At 47.4% G+C, this 17187-nt stretch overlaps 1 protein-coding gene across 1 annotated transcript in view; it reads right to left on the bottom strand.

Moving 5' to 3' along the window:
- Nucleotides 1-17187, bottom strand: part of SLC9A1 (solute carrier family 9 member A1) — a gene marked incomplete at its 5' end in the record, with an annotated part of 67104 nt that overhangs the window by 14508 nt on the left and 35409 nt on the right. The window contains 3 exons of the mRNA XM_083750708.1: nt 740-957; nt 3416-3666; nt 8833-9293. Of these exons, the coding sequence (XP_083606834.1) occupies nt 740-957; nt 3416-3666; nt 8833-9293 (930 nt within the window). The remainder of the gene's footprint in view (nt 1-739; nt 958-3415; nt 3667-8832; nt 9294-17187) is intronic.

The following is a 17187-nucleotide window of genomic DNA, read 5'->3' on the forward strand; positions in this document are numbered from 1 at the left end:
TATTTGACACTAGCCCTACGCAGTGCATGCTACCAAATTTGAATGAGGAATCACCACACACACACAGATGTGGCTCCAATGAGGTTTGAAACGCAGTCTTTAAAAGCAGAGAGAAAGAGAGAGGCTCAGCCAATACATCTGGAAATCACTATGAACTACGTTTTTTGAGACAGGGATGAACCTAGCCTCCTCCTGGGCTCACGCAACTCTCCCCCCCCCCCCTTCACCTCCTGCAAGGAAGAGTTTGAAAATTTCGCTTGATGTTTGTTGTTGTTGTTGTTGTTGTTGTTATTAGCCACCTTCTGTGATGTCTTCTGAACCTTACAAACCGTTGTTAATCTTAACTATTCTTAACTAACTTGAAACAAGCCAACTTCAAAAAAGCACAACTTCCGGATTCAAGTGCTAATGCTAAGCTGCAGCCGACTGAAATCAAAAGGTGGAGAATGTGAGGAAGATTAGGCTCATTCCCATCTTGATAAATGATGGTTTCTCATGATGTCCAAAATGCAGCCATAATGTGCAAACGTGGAATACATGAAGCTCTCGACACAAGAAAAGCATTCAGATGCCTTGGGCTTGTTTGGGGGGATCCTTTTCCTGTTAAGCCTGCTGTCCTGGCCCTTTTCAGGCCTTAGACACCTGGGATTTGAGGCCTGCCTTCAGCAGCACAAGCTGTGGGCAGAGGCCACCCCCACATCTCCCACCACTCTTGCAACTTTTCCTCCCACAGCCTCACCTAAAACCCTAGCGATCAAGCAGAAAAGCAGGGTGCAGATGACGAAGGTCCAGTTCCAGTGATGCTTCCCGGCCACCGTGGACACACCGAGGAAAATGAAGATGAGGGTTTCGCTGACGCTGCTCCACATCTTCAGGAAGTACTTGATGGTGGTGTGGGACTTATGGGAGATGTTGGCTTCCACGTAAGGGCGCATAACCACTCCGGCAGCAATGAGCCTGCAAGGGAGGAAGAAGTATACTATGGAAAGCCACAGAGCAGGCAGGATTCGTTCATTTCTTCTCAAGAATCAGGGAGGCCTTGTTACCTTTGCAGATTCTATACAGTCCACAACAGCCAATTTCAACTGGGCCTAAGAGATTAAGGAATGGGCCAAAACCCTGTAGTAGATCACATGTTTTGTCTGCACGGAAGTCCCAGATTCCATCTGTGACATACCCAGTTAAAAAGCTTAGGGGCAGGAGAGACCTTTACATAAGTGTCAGAAAAGACACTTGGGGGGGGGGCTAGATCCCAGCGTAAAGATAGCTCCTTCCAGCTTATAGTGGAAAGAGTGCATCTCAGTTGGTACAGCATCTGCTTTGCATGCAAAGGTTCAATCCCTGGCATCTCCCATTCGAAACCCTTGAAAGCTGCTGCCAGTCAGTGTGAGCTGAGTGGAGCAACAGTGAGACTTCATTCCCTGCCCAAAGAAACAGGAATGTCTGTGGGCAGGCTCATGCACACCAATACATCACTTGGGCTCCAGTGGCATTTCAAGCAGCATCACGCCAGTTGTAAAAAGTTATGGCTTCCCCCAAAGAATGAAGGGAAGTGTACCGTATTTTTTGCTCTATAAGACTCACTTTTTCCCTCCTAAAAAGTAAGGGGAAATGTGTGTGCGTCTTATGGAGCGAATGGAGGCTGCGCAGCTATCCCAGAAGCCAGAACAGCAAGAGGGATTGCTGCTTTCACTGCGCAGCGATCCCTCTTGCTGTTCTGGCTTCTGAGATTCAGAATATTTTTTTTCTTGTTTTCCTCCTCCTAAAACTAGGTGCATCTTGTGGTCTGGTGCGTCTTATAGAGCGAAAAATATGGTAGGCTGTTATAAGGGTGTTAAGAGGGAGGGCCGAAGGTTGAAGAAGGCTGCAGTAAAGCAACAGGGCCATGTATTCAAGTCTTGACAGCTTAAAATGGGGGTTGGGGGCCCCTAACTCCCTCTGCAGTGCTCCCATGGCCTTGTGCCCAGATTGGATTCACATAATCATAGAGTTGGAAGAGACACTACTCCAACTTCAGACATGAAGGAATCTTTTGCCCAACATGGGGCTCGAACTCACAATCCTGAAATTAAGAGCCTCGTGCTCTACCAACTGAGCTATCTCTATTGCTTCTCCTTTGCCTGCTGGTTTCAAAGTATGCAAGTGGGGGCCACTGTTCCTTTTCTGGCTAATGCAATCCAGCCCGACGATGACTCACTTGTTGAGCTTGGTGGGGAGCTGTTGCTATGTCAGCCTCTAAGAAAACAGGGTTACAAAACAGGAAGAGACCATGTAATTTGCTGGACCAATTGGGAGAGCTTTCATACAGTGCAGGCTTCATACATGGAGACAATGCCTTTGTAGAAAAAGACTTGTACACTGGTGTGTGTCCGTGTGTGCGCATGCAAAAGGGAGATCAGGTGGAGAGCTGGGTAATTTGAAGCAGACCTGCAAGGGTTTCTCACCCCCAACAATAAAACAATAGCAAGTAAACTTGCACCAAGTTGAATAAAATATGGGGCCCCCACCCACTGCTGAAATGTTGCCAGGAGAACTTGTACACTGGGGGGCTCACTGCGGCATAATGGTAGGCCCAGCCCGAACACTTCCCCCTCCTATCCCCACCCAGATGCCAACAGGTGGCGGGGAGCTTGTGGGGCACTGGATCCGGGACAAGGGTGCTGGAGGGGAGGGGAGGGGAAGAGAGAGGGTGCCCTTGGAGAGATGAAAGATTGGGCAGCTTATCTGTGCTCTCACACAGCAGAAAAGGAGGCTGGGGTGGCTCAGCATGGTCAATTTGCAGAGGCCCGAAGAGGTCTAGGCCCCTTAGAGCTGGCGCCTATGGTTGCAGGTCTTTGTCCAGCTCTGCTAACTAACTTGAGAATTTTGTTTTAGAATTCCCGATCCACAGTGACTTATATGTAGGTCTTCACATACAGATGCATGCTATCCTAGTGGCTGCATTCACATGCAGTGGCGTAGCATGGGGGGTGTAGGGGGGGCCGGCCGCACCGGGCGCAAATCTGCGGGTTAGGGTGCGCAAATTCACGGGTTAGGGGGTGCAAATCCACGGGTTAGGGGGCGCAAATTACTTGCCTTGCCCTAGGTGCTGACAACCCACGCTACGCCACTGTTCACATGTAACGTTTAGCACAAGGTTTGTTTTTGAGCTAGCGGCTGCTGTTTCGTTCTGGGTTTTACAACTTGGTTGAATTTTTGTTTCTGCCCACCACATCGTTATTATGCACCAAAGGCCTGCATATAAGGATTGTACAGATTGTTAGCCTGAAATTAATAAACGCAATCAAGTTAGGTCACAAGGGATACACCCCTTTAGAAAGTCCTCCATACACCAAAGGTCTGCCTCCATCTAAGGCCGCTTCCTACATTCCAACTCAAATGTGGCCTCCAAGCCCCCACACACCGCCATACTTACGCCATGATGCCCGAGAGATGGAACAGTTCTGCAGACAGGTACGCCATGTAGCTGTAAAGAAAGACGAAGAGGGGCTCGATGACACGGATATGGGAAGTGAAGCGGGAGGTGAAGGCTCCGATGATGCCATAGACAACCCCGACAAAGACTCCCCCCAGAGACACCACAAAGAAGCTGAGGAAACCCAGGATGATATTGGTAAAGGTGACTTTGTCGAACGTAGCAAACTCTTCAAAAAGGTGGTAGAGAACCTGGAACGACAAAAGTGGGAGGGAGGGAGGGAGGGAGGGATCAGCAATGTAAGCTCACGGGAGCACTGATCAGAGGTTGGCCACGGGTGTGCCAACATGAGAGAGACGAGAAATTAGTATCCCACAAGGCAAGTGGGGAGATTTCGAGAAATGGATCAAAAGGGAGCATTAAAAATAGACAAGAGCTCATCCTTCTGGATACAAACCTCGTTCCTAATTGCTGCCTTAAGAGTTATCAAGGCTAATGCAGACAACTAAGCAGCCCTCCTCTGCTTGAACAAAAGAACCCTGAGATCAATAGTTGGAAAAGAGCTGCCATCTTGCTCTGCTTTCACCAGTGAGTTGGTTAATATGCAGTTAGTAGGAATCTGTGTTTCTTTCTCTCTCTCTCTGACCTCTATACTAGGAATGGGGAACCTTTGGCTCCCCAGATGATGAAGAATTCCCACAGGATCCAGCAAACACACTCAACAGCCAGGTGTAATGAGAGTTACGAGTTGAGAACATCTGGAGGGCCAAAAATTCCTCACCACTGCCCTACACCTTCAGTGTCACCCCTAGGGCTTTTTAAAACAATTTTTTGCATGCAATGAGCCTGGTTTCCCTAAACCATTGTTCAGGAACTGAGTGATGAATATTGGGCTCATATGTCTCCCATGTGTTGGTTTCAGGGCTCTGACCCTTATCCTTTGTTATGTCCGTTTACTATTCAGGATCTTCAGCTAGATTCAGATCATGGTTAAACTGACATTAAACCACAGTTCCTTGTTTAAGACGTATCAGGGAACTGTGGCTTAATGAGAATAGGATTCAAGTGTCAAAGCCAGTCTGCAACAGAAATTGAAAAGATGGGAAGTGTACAGGCTCGTTCTTGGCTTAATGACCAACCGTTTGAAGGGAATAATGATACTTAATTTCTAAGATAGCTGTTTTGACTTGTAAATGATTCATTCAAAAAACCTGAATATTTCTTTCTAACTTAAGAGTCAGCAGTAGCAACAATACTGATGGATGCTGATGAAAACAGTAAATATATCTAAACACACACTAGTCTACACCAATCTAGTGTTCTCTCTCTCTCTAAAAACAATTGGCCAGGAGAAAGAGTGCTATCCTAACTTTTTGACATTTCAATTTTTAGCTCCTGTTTTAATATTTAGCTATTTATTTCTTGCTAAAGCACGTTCAGTGCAGCCTCCATTGTCCAATGCTTTTTCGAAGTGGGAAGTGAAATTCAAAGCCTGTTCCATCAGTGTCAAAATACCAAAACTCCACTGTACAATTTTCTTGGAATTTCAACCTTGACCAGCACAGAGCCTTTTCCAAAATCTGCCTATTAACTCTGTCCTTCTTCAGCCTCCCTTACTGTTACAGAGCTCTAGAAGAGTTATGAAAGACCATCATTAGAAAGACAACACCACTTTCCTTTGTTGAGATATCCAAGATGAGCATGAGCCACAACATAGATCTAAAAGACCTCATTCGCACATTGTGGCAAACTATAAACCATGGTTTACTGTGAACAAGCAAACTGCTCCCATCTTGTTCCCCTCCATTACCCCCAACATACATTAGAAGGAAACAAAACCATGAGTCCTACTTTACCATTACATCTTAACTAGGAGTCATGGTTTGATTTGTTCCCCAAAAGACACAATCTGTAGACAAGCTTTGTTTTTGGCTCACTGATCAGGGGTTGTTGAGAGCAAAACAATCCAGGTTCCCTGGCTTGGATGCAGGGCAAAGCTAGGAACTGTGGTTTGTTTCTCCCCAGTGTCAGCAGAGAGGAACAAAAAAGCCAAGTTCATTGAGTTCACAATAGTAAACACACAGTAAACTATGGTTTACTGTGACGTGCGGATTGGCTTGTGTAAAACGGATGGGATATCTGTGGCACTTCAGAAATTTGTGGACTCCAACCCCCAGCATCCTTAACCACTGGCCATGGCAGCTGGGGCTGCTGGGAGTTGGAGTCAGTCCTACAACATCTGGAAGGTCGCAGGTTCCACATTCCTGCTGTATAAACTTGGCTAAAACTCTCCTACTGCTTTAACGTTGCTCCTCTTGCTCTCAATTTCCATTACATATGGTGCACCAGACCACAAGACGCACCTAGTTTTTGGAGGAGGAAAACAAGAAAAGAAAAAATTCTGAATCTCAGAAATCAGAACAGCAAGAGAGATCGCTGCGCAGTGAAAGCAGCAATCCCTCTTGCTGTTCTGGCCTCTGGGATAGCTGCGCAGCTTGCATTCGCTCCATAAGACGCAAACACATTTCCCCTTACGTTTTAGCAGGGAAAAAGTGAGTCTTATAGAGCAAAAAATATGCTACATTATCCATTTAGAGATCTCAGAACTTTGTTGTTTCTTAGAATTCCTGAGCAACACCAGGTACTTCCTGCTAGTCTACTATATATTTTGGAAAATGGTTTGTCTGATCACTGTTCACCTCTAAAGCAATGCTATTTTTCTAGGAAAAAGAGGTCCTGGAGCTCACTGTGAACTTCTCCCTTGTTCTCTTAGAATGGCAATGGTGCCCCAACTGAGAGGTGCCAGAGTTGAGCTCCGGCTAGAAAAAAGAAGCCCTGCTCTTAAGATATCATATCCAAATTTTTCATGACAGTTGTAGAGATCAAAGAGGCAGTTTTGAATCAAGATGGTGAGCTGAACAAAACTGCACTGGTTTTAATCACTGATTTTAAAACTGTACCGATTTTCTGATTTCTTTGAATTCCTATGTAAAGCTTGGTACGGGACTGTGAGTTACAGTACGCCTAAGCACTGCACATTCAACTTGATTTATAACACTGCATAGCAACACAAGACTTTCCTGCCTCCACCGTCCCACTGCCTTCTACGGCACTCTTCTGAAAGGCCGCTCTCAAGGTCTCTACTAAATAGCACAGGGTGTGAGGGGGGGAGCTGGCAGAAATGCCTTCCTCTCGGGCAAGGAGGACTCTTGGGTCCCACACATTAGGAAGGGGAGTGGAAGCAGCCCCTGGGTAGTTTCGCAGCCTTTTGGAACTGGAAACGCTGCTGCCAAAACAGAACAGCCACAGGTTCAAACTGTCAAAGGTCAAAGGAGTTCACTAGCTGCAATAAATCACAACCACGCCAGAGAAACCCTTCTGGAAAAGGCAAGGAGCACCACCTTCCTGAGTCACTACGAAGTAACAGTACACATCTTGGGCAGCAGAGGCCTCAACGCAAATGAGTCACCCATCCATGACCTTTTGCCACATTGGTAGTCATAAACCAGCTTTCCGACGCCCTCCTTCCCCCTGCACTTTCAAGTGCTTTCTGATGGGTGAGGTGAAAATCCTCATCTGCCTCAGCAATGGAAGGCATGGCAAGGTGATGCCCATTGACAATTTAAGCACACACAAATCCCACCAGGTGTGCAAGCCTGAATGTTTGTAGACAGAGAGAGACAAATAGACTTCAGTCCCAGCTTGGCTCTCCTCTGTCCCTGCCAGATCACACGTTTGGAAGGCGATAAGGTGAGATGTGGGGAGCTGCATGTCCCCCAAAGGCTCTCCCCCCACCCTGCAAAGAGCAGGGAGCATCAAATGTGCCACAGGAACCTAGGACATTGTCTTACAGCAAGTCAGACATTGGGCCTTCAAGCTTAGTAACATCTACACAGAGTGGCAATGGCACCCAAGGGCTTCAGCCAGAGAGCCTCTTCTGCTCTACCTGGAGATGCCAGGGATTGAGCCTGGGAACTTTTGCATGCAAGATAACTGCCCTAGCACTGGAACACAGGCAGCTGCCTTATACAGAGCCAGACTGTTGCTCCAGCTAGTTTATTAATGTCTACACTGACTGGCAAGAGAGCCAGTGTGGTGTGGTGGTTAAGAGCGATAGACTCGTAATCTGGTGAACTGGGTTCGCGTCTCCGCTCCTCCACATGCAGCTGCTGGGTGACCTTGGGCTAGTCACACTTCTTGAAGTCTCTCAGCCCCACTCACCTCACAGAGTGTTTCTTGTGGGGGGGGGAAGGGAAAGGAGAATGTTAGCCGCTTTGAGACTCCTTCGGGTAGTGATAAAGCGGGATATCAAATCCAAACTCTTCTTCTTCTTCTGGCAGCAGCTCTCCAAGGTTTCAGAGTTGGGGGGGGGGGGAATCTTGCCTGGAGAATCTAGGGATTGAACCTGGGACCTTCTCCCTGCAAGTCCAATGCTCCCCACTGAGCTACAGCCCTTCCCCTTCTCTACAGGCAGAAGGGTATCGGTATCTTGCAACCAGACCAACACAAGAGCTACAGCAAAGGCACAACTGCTTCTTCATTCTCAGCCATTTGCTGACAGCAATTCCTCATTGGCAAAGTGGAAATCATGCCCTGGCCGATCATCCAGTTTACATCCAGGTCATTCTTAAGAGACTTTGCCTTACAGTATACAGCACAGGTAGAGCCCAAGGGTCGGAAGTACCCTCCAAGCCACACTATCTGGCCCTCAGGACTGTCCCCCATGCTACAACCCCTTCCCAGATACCCCGCTTCTCCAGACCAGGCCCCTCACCACCCCTGCTTTGCAACCTCCCTGAGTGATTTTCAGCAAACTGGACCGTGCGCTTCCTTTCACTTGCCTGATGGGGGACAGAAAAGGGTGTGTGTGTGTGTGTGTGTGTGTGTGTGTGTGTGTGTAAAAACCAACCTCATATTCAAAGATAGCATGTACATTTGTTGCTCCAACTACATCACACCCTTCCTGCAAAATTCCACAGCATATACGTGATTAGTTATGGATACAAAGGCAGACTGTGTACCTTGACCAATATGCCAAGGGTGATATGCAAAGTACTCGTTCCTTTTGCACAAGTATTTATGCTTGTGCAATGGAATATCCTACACACACATCCTCAAATCTGTTCCGGAGGGTTGGGAGAACCCCTAGAACAGATTTAGGGGGTGCACAAGGGGAGAAAAGAAGGGAAAGTTCCACTGCAGAACTAGAAGTCCTTGAGCTGATGGAACAAGTCATGTAGCACTAGTCTGGATACAACCCTACGTTCCCATTCTTGTGCCAACCCTTTTGTGTGGCGCTTGACGGATAGTGCCCTGGAGATCAGATCTGCTGCCTATCCTTCCACCTTAAACAAAGCCCCAAATCCAAAACCTGAGGCAGCTGGCACATGTTCCAACTTACAGTCCTTTTCACTTACCACAGTGACCGCATCATTCAACAAAGACTCGCCAAACACCAAAATGTGCAGCAGCTCGTTGATGTGGATTTCCTCAAACACAGCCAGCACGGCAACAGGGTCCACTGCCGAGATGATGCTGCCAAAAAGCAGGCAGGCCAGGAGTTCGGTGTCCTGCAAACCGGTGCCGTTGATCTGGCACACGGCGTACATCAGCGAGCCCACAAAGAAGGCATTCCACAACGTCCCCAGCACGGCAAAGATCAAGATGGTGCCCAGGTTCTCTGTGAACTGGCGTAAGGGGAGGAAGTAGCCGGCATCCAAGATGATGGGCGGGAGCAGGAAGAGGAAAAAGACGTCCGACTCTAGGATTGGAGGGGTCTCTCCCACAGCTTTGATGAGCCCCCCGACCAGCAGTCCTACAACAATCAGTAAGCAGCTCTCTGGAACTATACTGGAAATGGTTGGAATCACGTGGAACCCTGGAAGGGGAGAGAGAAGCAAGACGGTAAAGGCCAGTTCCTCTTCAGCTGCATTGTGTTGCCCCCCCCCCGAACTTCTTCCACCCACAGTTACATAAAAAGCCTTTGTCCATCTGGTGCCCTCTATATAATTTGGACTACGACTCCCTTCAGCCACAACAAGTACAGCCGTCCTGATGGGAGTTGTAGCCCAAAACACCTGGAGGGCATCATGTTGGCAAAGGCCGAACAAAGAGAATGGCACAGAGTCGTGGGAGGGCAGAAGGACCCCAACTGAAAGACAAAATTTCAAGTAAACCTGAATTTGCTGTGGGAGAACTTGAATTCTATTACCCATATACTGTATATTACACAAACCGGATATATTTGCATAAATCCTTCTTTCAGCCTTAGGCTGTAATCCTATATGTGCCCAGGAGTAAGCCGCATTAAAATGAGTGGGAATTACTACTGAGTAGACAAGTATAGGATTTCACTGCGGGAATAAATTAATATGTAATTTCTCTCTCTCTCTCTCTCTCTCTCTCTCTCTCACACACACACACACACTTACATCAGCTTCCCAGAGTCCAAAAACCAAGACAGGTGTTTATTTGAGCAAAAGAATCACTTAACTCAGTCACAGAATGATCCCCTGCCCTTTAATGCTAACGCTCCATGCCACAATTAATTTGCTGGCCTTTATTTTAGCATTTCAGTTGAGTTTTTAGCTGTTTCTTTTAACTGTGGTGTTGTTTTAATTATTCTGTATTGTAACAATGCTGTGCAACCCATTTTTACGTTTTGTAAACCATGTCAGAAGTATGCAAACTTAAATTTAGCACACTTAAAAATAATTACAATACAGACATCAAATTGAAACATTAATATTCATGTATTTATTTCCTCACAGACAGATAGGAACCGAGCAGGTGAGCACTGGATAACATACAGTGCAATAAAACACTGGAAAACATACACAGCCTCTCTTCGAGTAATTAAGTTATACAACAACTGTTGTAAACAAAATCTGCCCTTTTTCCCTTATGGGGTATCCAAGAGCCTGTATAGAGTCCTTACGTGGGTTCCCTATTGGTAGGAGAAGATAACAGAGGCCAACCAGAGAATATTGAGAAGCAAAGCAGCTGGTAAGCCTGATCTTTATTAAAGCTGTTGCAACAGGGTGCTCCCCTCACACGCAGGAGGACAGGGAGGACCCAGAACAAAGGTGTGCCTGCCTTTATATATACATTTTAAATTCCCTGCCCTGGAGCTCAAGACCACCCCTCAATACATCATACATACATCACAGAAGGGGTGTAACCCAAGACCACACCCCACAAACATCATACCTACATCACAGAAGAGGTGGTCTACAACAGAAATTTGAATGTTGTTGTTTTTCCTGTCTGCCAGGTTACCTGATAAGGCCTTATCTGATTGCCTTTCCTGGTAGTCTGCCCATTCCTTTGAAATGGTGATTTCCCAATTCCTGAGACCATGGGAAGGTTCCCTCACCCCCTCCCTCCTTGCAGAGAATGGGAGTCAAAATGGTTTCAGGACGGTCTTCCTGTGCTGCTCCAGACATGTGGTCCACATATCTATGTAGGTGCTTGGTTGGTACATTTATGAACATTTATTATATATATAAGACTTGTAATTTTTTATTACACAAGCGACACAGTACTCTGTACCTTGACAGCAACTGGCTATAATACCTAATGCTCTCCAAAAGCCTCAGCAAAGAGGTATGTCTTTAATCAGTGCTGAAAAACCAGTGATGGTGGTGCTCAATGCACCTTAAAGCAGAAATAATGACTAACTGCCACTATGGAGAGGGCCCTATCCTGCACCAGTACCCCATCTACTATTGCCTCCACAGGAGAGGGGGCAAAAGCAAGAATGAAATGCCTTGAATCCTGAACAGGAAGTGCTCCCTGCTGCAATGATATGTTGCAAATCGCCATTATAGATAGAGACCTTCAAATCGTGCTGCCTTCCTCCCAGAGCTGTTATGGGTTTTGTTAATTCCTCTAAATTCAGCCCTGCTGTTTAGGGGTGGGAATACAACTGGTAAGCACGGCGTGTTCTGTCCTCCGACTCCCTGGCAAAGGGACCTACAGTATTTTCATGAGAGGCAGCCATTCTTGATCAACACCTCCGTTGCTTTGTTCTTCCATGCTGAATTGCTGGGCAAGTCCAACCATCTGGCTCAGGGAGCAACCTGTTGAGCTGTAAAATGCATCCCTTTGACACTAGGGGTGAGGAGCATGCAAGAGGGTATAACAGAGGCCAACCTGAGATACTCCGTGCCTTCATTCAAATACGCCCCCCCCCCACGAGCATAAAGGGCCAACAGCAGGTTTGTGGCCTGGAGGCATGAGATGTGTGCACAGGGAAGAGGGAAGGAGTAAAGTTCCTGTTCCGGAGGTGAGGACTCTGAATCTGAACGGCATGCAGGGGGAGCCCCAAAAGTGTTGCAACCCAATGAACTTGTGAGGCCAGTGGCTTTCACCCCCACGTCTGAAGATGTGGCACCGCCGTCCTCGTTGACTCCACTGTAGAAGATCCTGGAAGCCCTAAGCCTCCCAAGGCTCCATTGCAGAAAATCGCGAGAGAAGGCTGGGCCACTTCAAGTAGAGGAGCATCCTGCAGCAAAGGTGCTGGTAACTATTAGGCTACATCTGGTGCTGCTGTTCAGTTTGAGCAACTTCAGAGCTTTATAGTCCCCCAAGCACAGGCTTGGAACCAGTCTGTGCCCTGCCTGGGCCACCTTGCCTTGCGTCCAGCCTGAACCTGGTCAAGCCTTGCTGCACCACAAAGCAGGACAGCAGAACTGGCACCTGTTGGGGGGCGCTCTGGCCATGGATTTCCTGCATTAAGCAGAGCGTTGATCAGGATCAGGAGTGGGGAACCTATCTCTGGATGCTGCTGAACTCCAACTCCCATCAGGCCAAGCAAGCATGCTCAAAGGCCAAGAAGGATGGGAGATGTAGTACAGCCACATCTGGAGGGCCAAAGGTTCCCCATTCCTGGTCTACATGGCCTCCAAAATCCTTCCAACTCTGCAATTATCTGAGTTTGCTCTCTAGCTGTCTGGCTTTAGCACTTAAGATCATGCAGACATCTTGGCACCGAGAACACGGACCCACCCTCTCCATTTCACTATTTGCCTTTCTTTTTAAATGAAAGTTGGGCTGATAGGGGATAGGTATTGTGTGGAGCGCTGCCTTAAGACCTGGGGGTGGATGATTTGTGGGGTGGACATTATCCTCCTCCTCAGGCTCCATATGAAATTTCTGGGGTGTGGGTGTGGAATTCCATTCACTCATGGATCACTAGAAAACCCAGAATGAAGATTGTTTGATTGGCATAACTTAAAACAGCTTCCAGAATTTGGATTGTCTGGGTGCGGAACTGCAATTGTTTTTAGCAAGGGAGTACAGCTTGCTGGGGACGCAGGTGGCGCTGTGGGTTAAAGCCTCAGCGCCTAGGACTTGCCGATCGAAAGGTCGGCGGTTCGAATCCCTGCAGCGGGGTGCGCTCCCGCTGCTCGGTCCCAGCGCCTGCCAACCTAGCAGTTCGAAAGCACCTCCGGGTGCAAGTAGATAAATAGGGACCGCTTACCAGCGGGAAGGTAAACGGCGTTTCCGTGTGCGGCTCTGGCTCGCCAGAGCAGCGATGTCACGCTGGCCACGTGACCCGGAAGTGTCTCCGGACAGCGCTGGCCCCTGGCCTCTTGAGTGAGATGGGCGCACAACCCCAGAGTCTGTCAAGACTGGCCCGTACGGGCAGGGGTACCTTTACCTTTACCTTTACAGCTTGCTGAGCCCAGCTGGTGAAAGGCAATCCTTTTGCACACTGCAGAGAAACACCAGGCAGCCTTCCTGGAATGGCAAGTGCCTAGCCCCAGCTCAGAACACACTGCTCAGAACCAACAGCTCTGCACCTGGCTCCTTCGTGATCACACCCTGGTTTCCCCCTCACACCACCCCTGTCTCATATGCAACAGACCAGAATTTAGCAGTCATCCAAGGACAGAACGATGAGTCAGCAGTTTGCCGCCAGTGCCAGATGAAAAACGCACCAACGGTGGCATGAAGAGGGAATGGACCACAAAAATTTGGACACCAACACCACTATTTCCCTCTTCCTCTCCTTGGCGCATGAAGTAGAGAGGCTTTCATGGTACTGCCTGCGGAGTATCAGTTAAAATCCACAAATCGAATGCCAAGCAGACACTGTGCCCCCTGGTGCTGCCTGGCATTCAAACCAGTCTGAAGGCAGGCATCATTAGTGATGGCAGAGACAAGAAAGCTGTACAGAGATTTTTGATGGCTGCTCTGTTCTAAAGCAAAGGTATCCCGCTAGATGCCATTATCCCCTAGCTCCCATCAGTCCTCCCTTTTAGAAAGCAGCCTGTTTAATGGTGTGCATACAAACATTGGAGGGATGTGCGTGCAAATCTTTAGATAAAATATTTTTTTAAAAAAAATAATCACCTACCACTAGTAAAATGTTAGTGTTGAATGAGAGATTTCTAAAATAGAGAAGCAAAACCGAATAGCATCTCTTAGATTTGCGTTACTGAGTTTATTTGAAGAGCTAGATAAAGACCCGAAGAACTGAGAATCAATCTCCCGTCTTCTTCTAGCGGCTCAAACTATGACTAGGGAATCTTGGAAGGACTTCAAATTCTCGCATCTTGATTATTGGTACTAGTGGGTTTGGAGAGTAGCTCTATTTGAGAAGCTTGTGTACAAGATGATCAGGAGGTCAAAGAAAATGCAAGCTATTTGTTGGGCTTAGGTACTCATTTATGGGACGCAGGTGGCGCTGTGGGTTAAAGCCTCAGCGCCTAGGACTTGCCGATCGAAAGGTGGGCGGTTCGAATCCCTGCGGCGGGGTGCACTCCCGCTGCTCGGTCCCAGCGCCTGCCAACCTAGCAGTTTGAAAGCACCTCCGGGTGCAAGTAGATAAATAGGGACCGCTTACCAGCGGGAAGGTAAACGGCGTTTCCGTGTGCGGCTCTGGCTCGCCAGATGCAGCTTTGTCACGCTGGCCACGTGACCCGGAAGTGTCTCCGGACAGCGCTGGCCCCTGGCCTCTTAAGTGAGATGGGCGCACAACCCCAGAGTCTGTCAAGACTGGCCCGTACGGGCAGGGGTACCTTTACCTTTACCTTTTACTCATTTATCGAATTCACTTGATTACAGGAACAATAATAGAACTATTCCAACGCAATGTGTCAGGTTGGTTATTTTAGATATTAGTTGCTCTCTCTTAAGTGTTCAGCAGGGTACCTCTTGCTTGTCTCTTTGGATTTTGCAATCTGTAATAACGGACTTTCTAGCTTTCCTTGGTGGGTTTTCTCGTCGTAATGATTTGTAAATGCATGTTTTGGACATGTTTGTGTTTTATGGCTCTCTGCAGCAGGTGTGACATGTAGGGGGAATGACCACTTGGAAGTTTTGACTGTGGCAATGTAGTTTGTGTTGCTGAGCATATGAAAACTCAATAAATATTATAATTTTAAAAACCCACAAGCAAAATGTTAAGTACTGAGACTCCAAGATAGTAATAACTAGGTAAGCCAACCCCGTCTCCACCCCAGCCCAGCCCCTTCCTCAGTTCCACCCCTGTCCAAAGTATCAATGCTTTGACCATGATGCCCATTAGCTTTCTCTGTCCTTGCCTAATTAATCCAACAAAGCCAAATTAAAGTTGGAAGCCAATATCCATTGAACTCATCACCCACCTGCAGACTCGTGAGCTGCTCGAGTCGCTGAAGGCTACAGCAAAGTCACTCCTCCAACCCCCCACTTTACAAAAACAGCAGAGTTAAGTACAAATTAAAGACTCAAATCTAGAAATTATAACTGTCTCTCACTTTGTCCCCCTGGGCTGTCAGGATTCCATTAGGATGGAGCACTCCTGAGTTAATGAGAATGAAGGATTCAGAATCTTTTTTGCAATGCTCTAAAAATAACACCCACACTGAGTGTGCTTTCATTAAATCTTTGATCTTGGTTGAAATTCAGAACACCCAGTCACTCTGCACCTCCCATCTTTTTATAACAAAAGAGCCTGGGTTTTTTTTTGTTTTTGGTTCTAGCAGATTGCTGCTGTGAGTGTTCCCGAACAATACAAAAGCCAGATACCGACGAGACAGAAGAACAGCAGAAGCTTGCAAGCTGGGCACTTGGGCGACAAGACATGTGACTAAAACCAAGCATGTTAACTCTGTCACTCGCTTGGTCGCCTGCGGAGAACAGAAATCAACCCCAGGTGAGCAGGCAGGAAAATTATCCCAGTCTTAAACAGAAATCAAGACACGTAACTAGAATCAAGCACATGAATTGCTGGTCGCCTGCAGAGAGCAAAAATCAACTCCAGGTGAGCAAGCGGGAAAGTTATTCCAATCTAAGAAACAAAGCAACTTCACGCCCTCCCTCCTGAAGTGCCATGACAAAAGGCGTAAATCTTTTGGCATTGCCATTTCAGCAGTGGTGGTCGAGGAGCAAATGGAAAATCCTTCCCAGGAGTATCTTGCTCCCACACCAATCCAAGAAGAGAGCTGGTAAGAATCAAAGGAGGAGTGAGTACTTGAAGTTGGGGCATGGGGCAGGTTTAAAATGTGAATCCCTGCTTGAGAAGCAACTTCCATAGAATGCCTCTGTCAAAATGAGGCTGTTCAAAAGTCCCTTCCAGCGTTTAGTATTATGATAATGAGTTCCTGGTGCTGTCAGGGGACTTCATTTGCATCTCTTCCCCAACTGGGAAAACAGAGATTAAATACTGAAGCCAGCACTCCCCAGGACACCTTCACGTCATTTGCTCATCTCTGTAACCAAGGAAACCCTCTCCTACAGGCTGAATCTCCCTTGCTCTTCCAAAACTTTCTCTTAGTGCTGCACACTGGCTAAGGAGGTGATAACACCAAGCATCTCCCAGATCTATCAGAGAAAGTCTCATGCAGCTGAAAACACCCTTCTTTGTTTCCTGGGCAATGTGTGACATCTTAGCTCCAAAAAGGCACCCAGAGGACAGAAAAATCTCTTCTATCTCCAAATCCAAAATAGCTTACGCCATGGGTAGGCAAACTAAGGCCCAGGGGCCGGATCTGGCCCAATCGCCTTCTAAATCCGGCTCGCAGACGGTCCAGGAATCAGTGTTTTTACATGAGTAGAATGTGTCCTTTTATTTATAATGCATCTCTGGGGTATTTGTGGGGCCTGCCTAGTGTTTTTACATGAGGAGAATGTGTGCTTTTATTTAAAATGCATCTCTGGGTTATTTGTGGGGCATAGGAATTTGTTCATTTTTTTTTTTCAAAATATAGTCCGGCTCAACACAAGGTATGAGGGACAGTGGATAAGTTTGCTGACCTCTGGCTTACGCCAACCTTCCCTAACCTGATACCCCCCCTTCAGACATTGTTGGGACTACATATCCCATCATCCATATCCATGCTGGCTGGGGCTGATGGGAACTGTAGTCTAAGAACCTTCAAGGTCTCATTGCTCTGCAGCAGCTCCATAAACCACCTCTGGAACTGATATTGGGAATCTATAAGGTTGCTAACATAGATTAAAAACAGGACTACCGGATATGAGCAACACACCTGTAACATTCCTCTACTTACAAGCGTGGGGAACTTTTTTCACCCAAGTGCTGCATTTCCTTCTGGGCAACTTTCCAAGCTGCCTGGGGTGGGCGGGGCCAGAAGCAAAAACAGACAGAGAACTGAGCGTAAATCTTTACCTTTGTAAAGGCCAGTTACTGCACACTGGCTAGTTTCTGCACACGCTCACACTCCCCCCTTCCTCTGCTTCAGCCAGAAAAGTCAGAGGCACTATCGGAGTTCAAGAACACCTTCAGACATGAAGCAGGGTCAGTGAGAGATGTGGGCCAG

The sequence above is a fragment of the Podarcis gaigeae genome (assembly GCF_964106915.1).
Source record: "Podarcis gaigeae genome assembly, chromosome: 8".
In the NCBI taxonomy this organism is placed as follows: Eukaryota; Metazoa; Chordata; class Lepidosauria; order Squamata; family Lacertidae; genus Podarcis; species Podarcis gaigeae.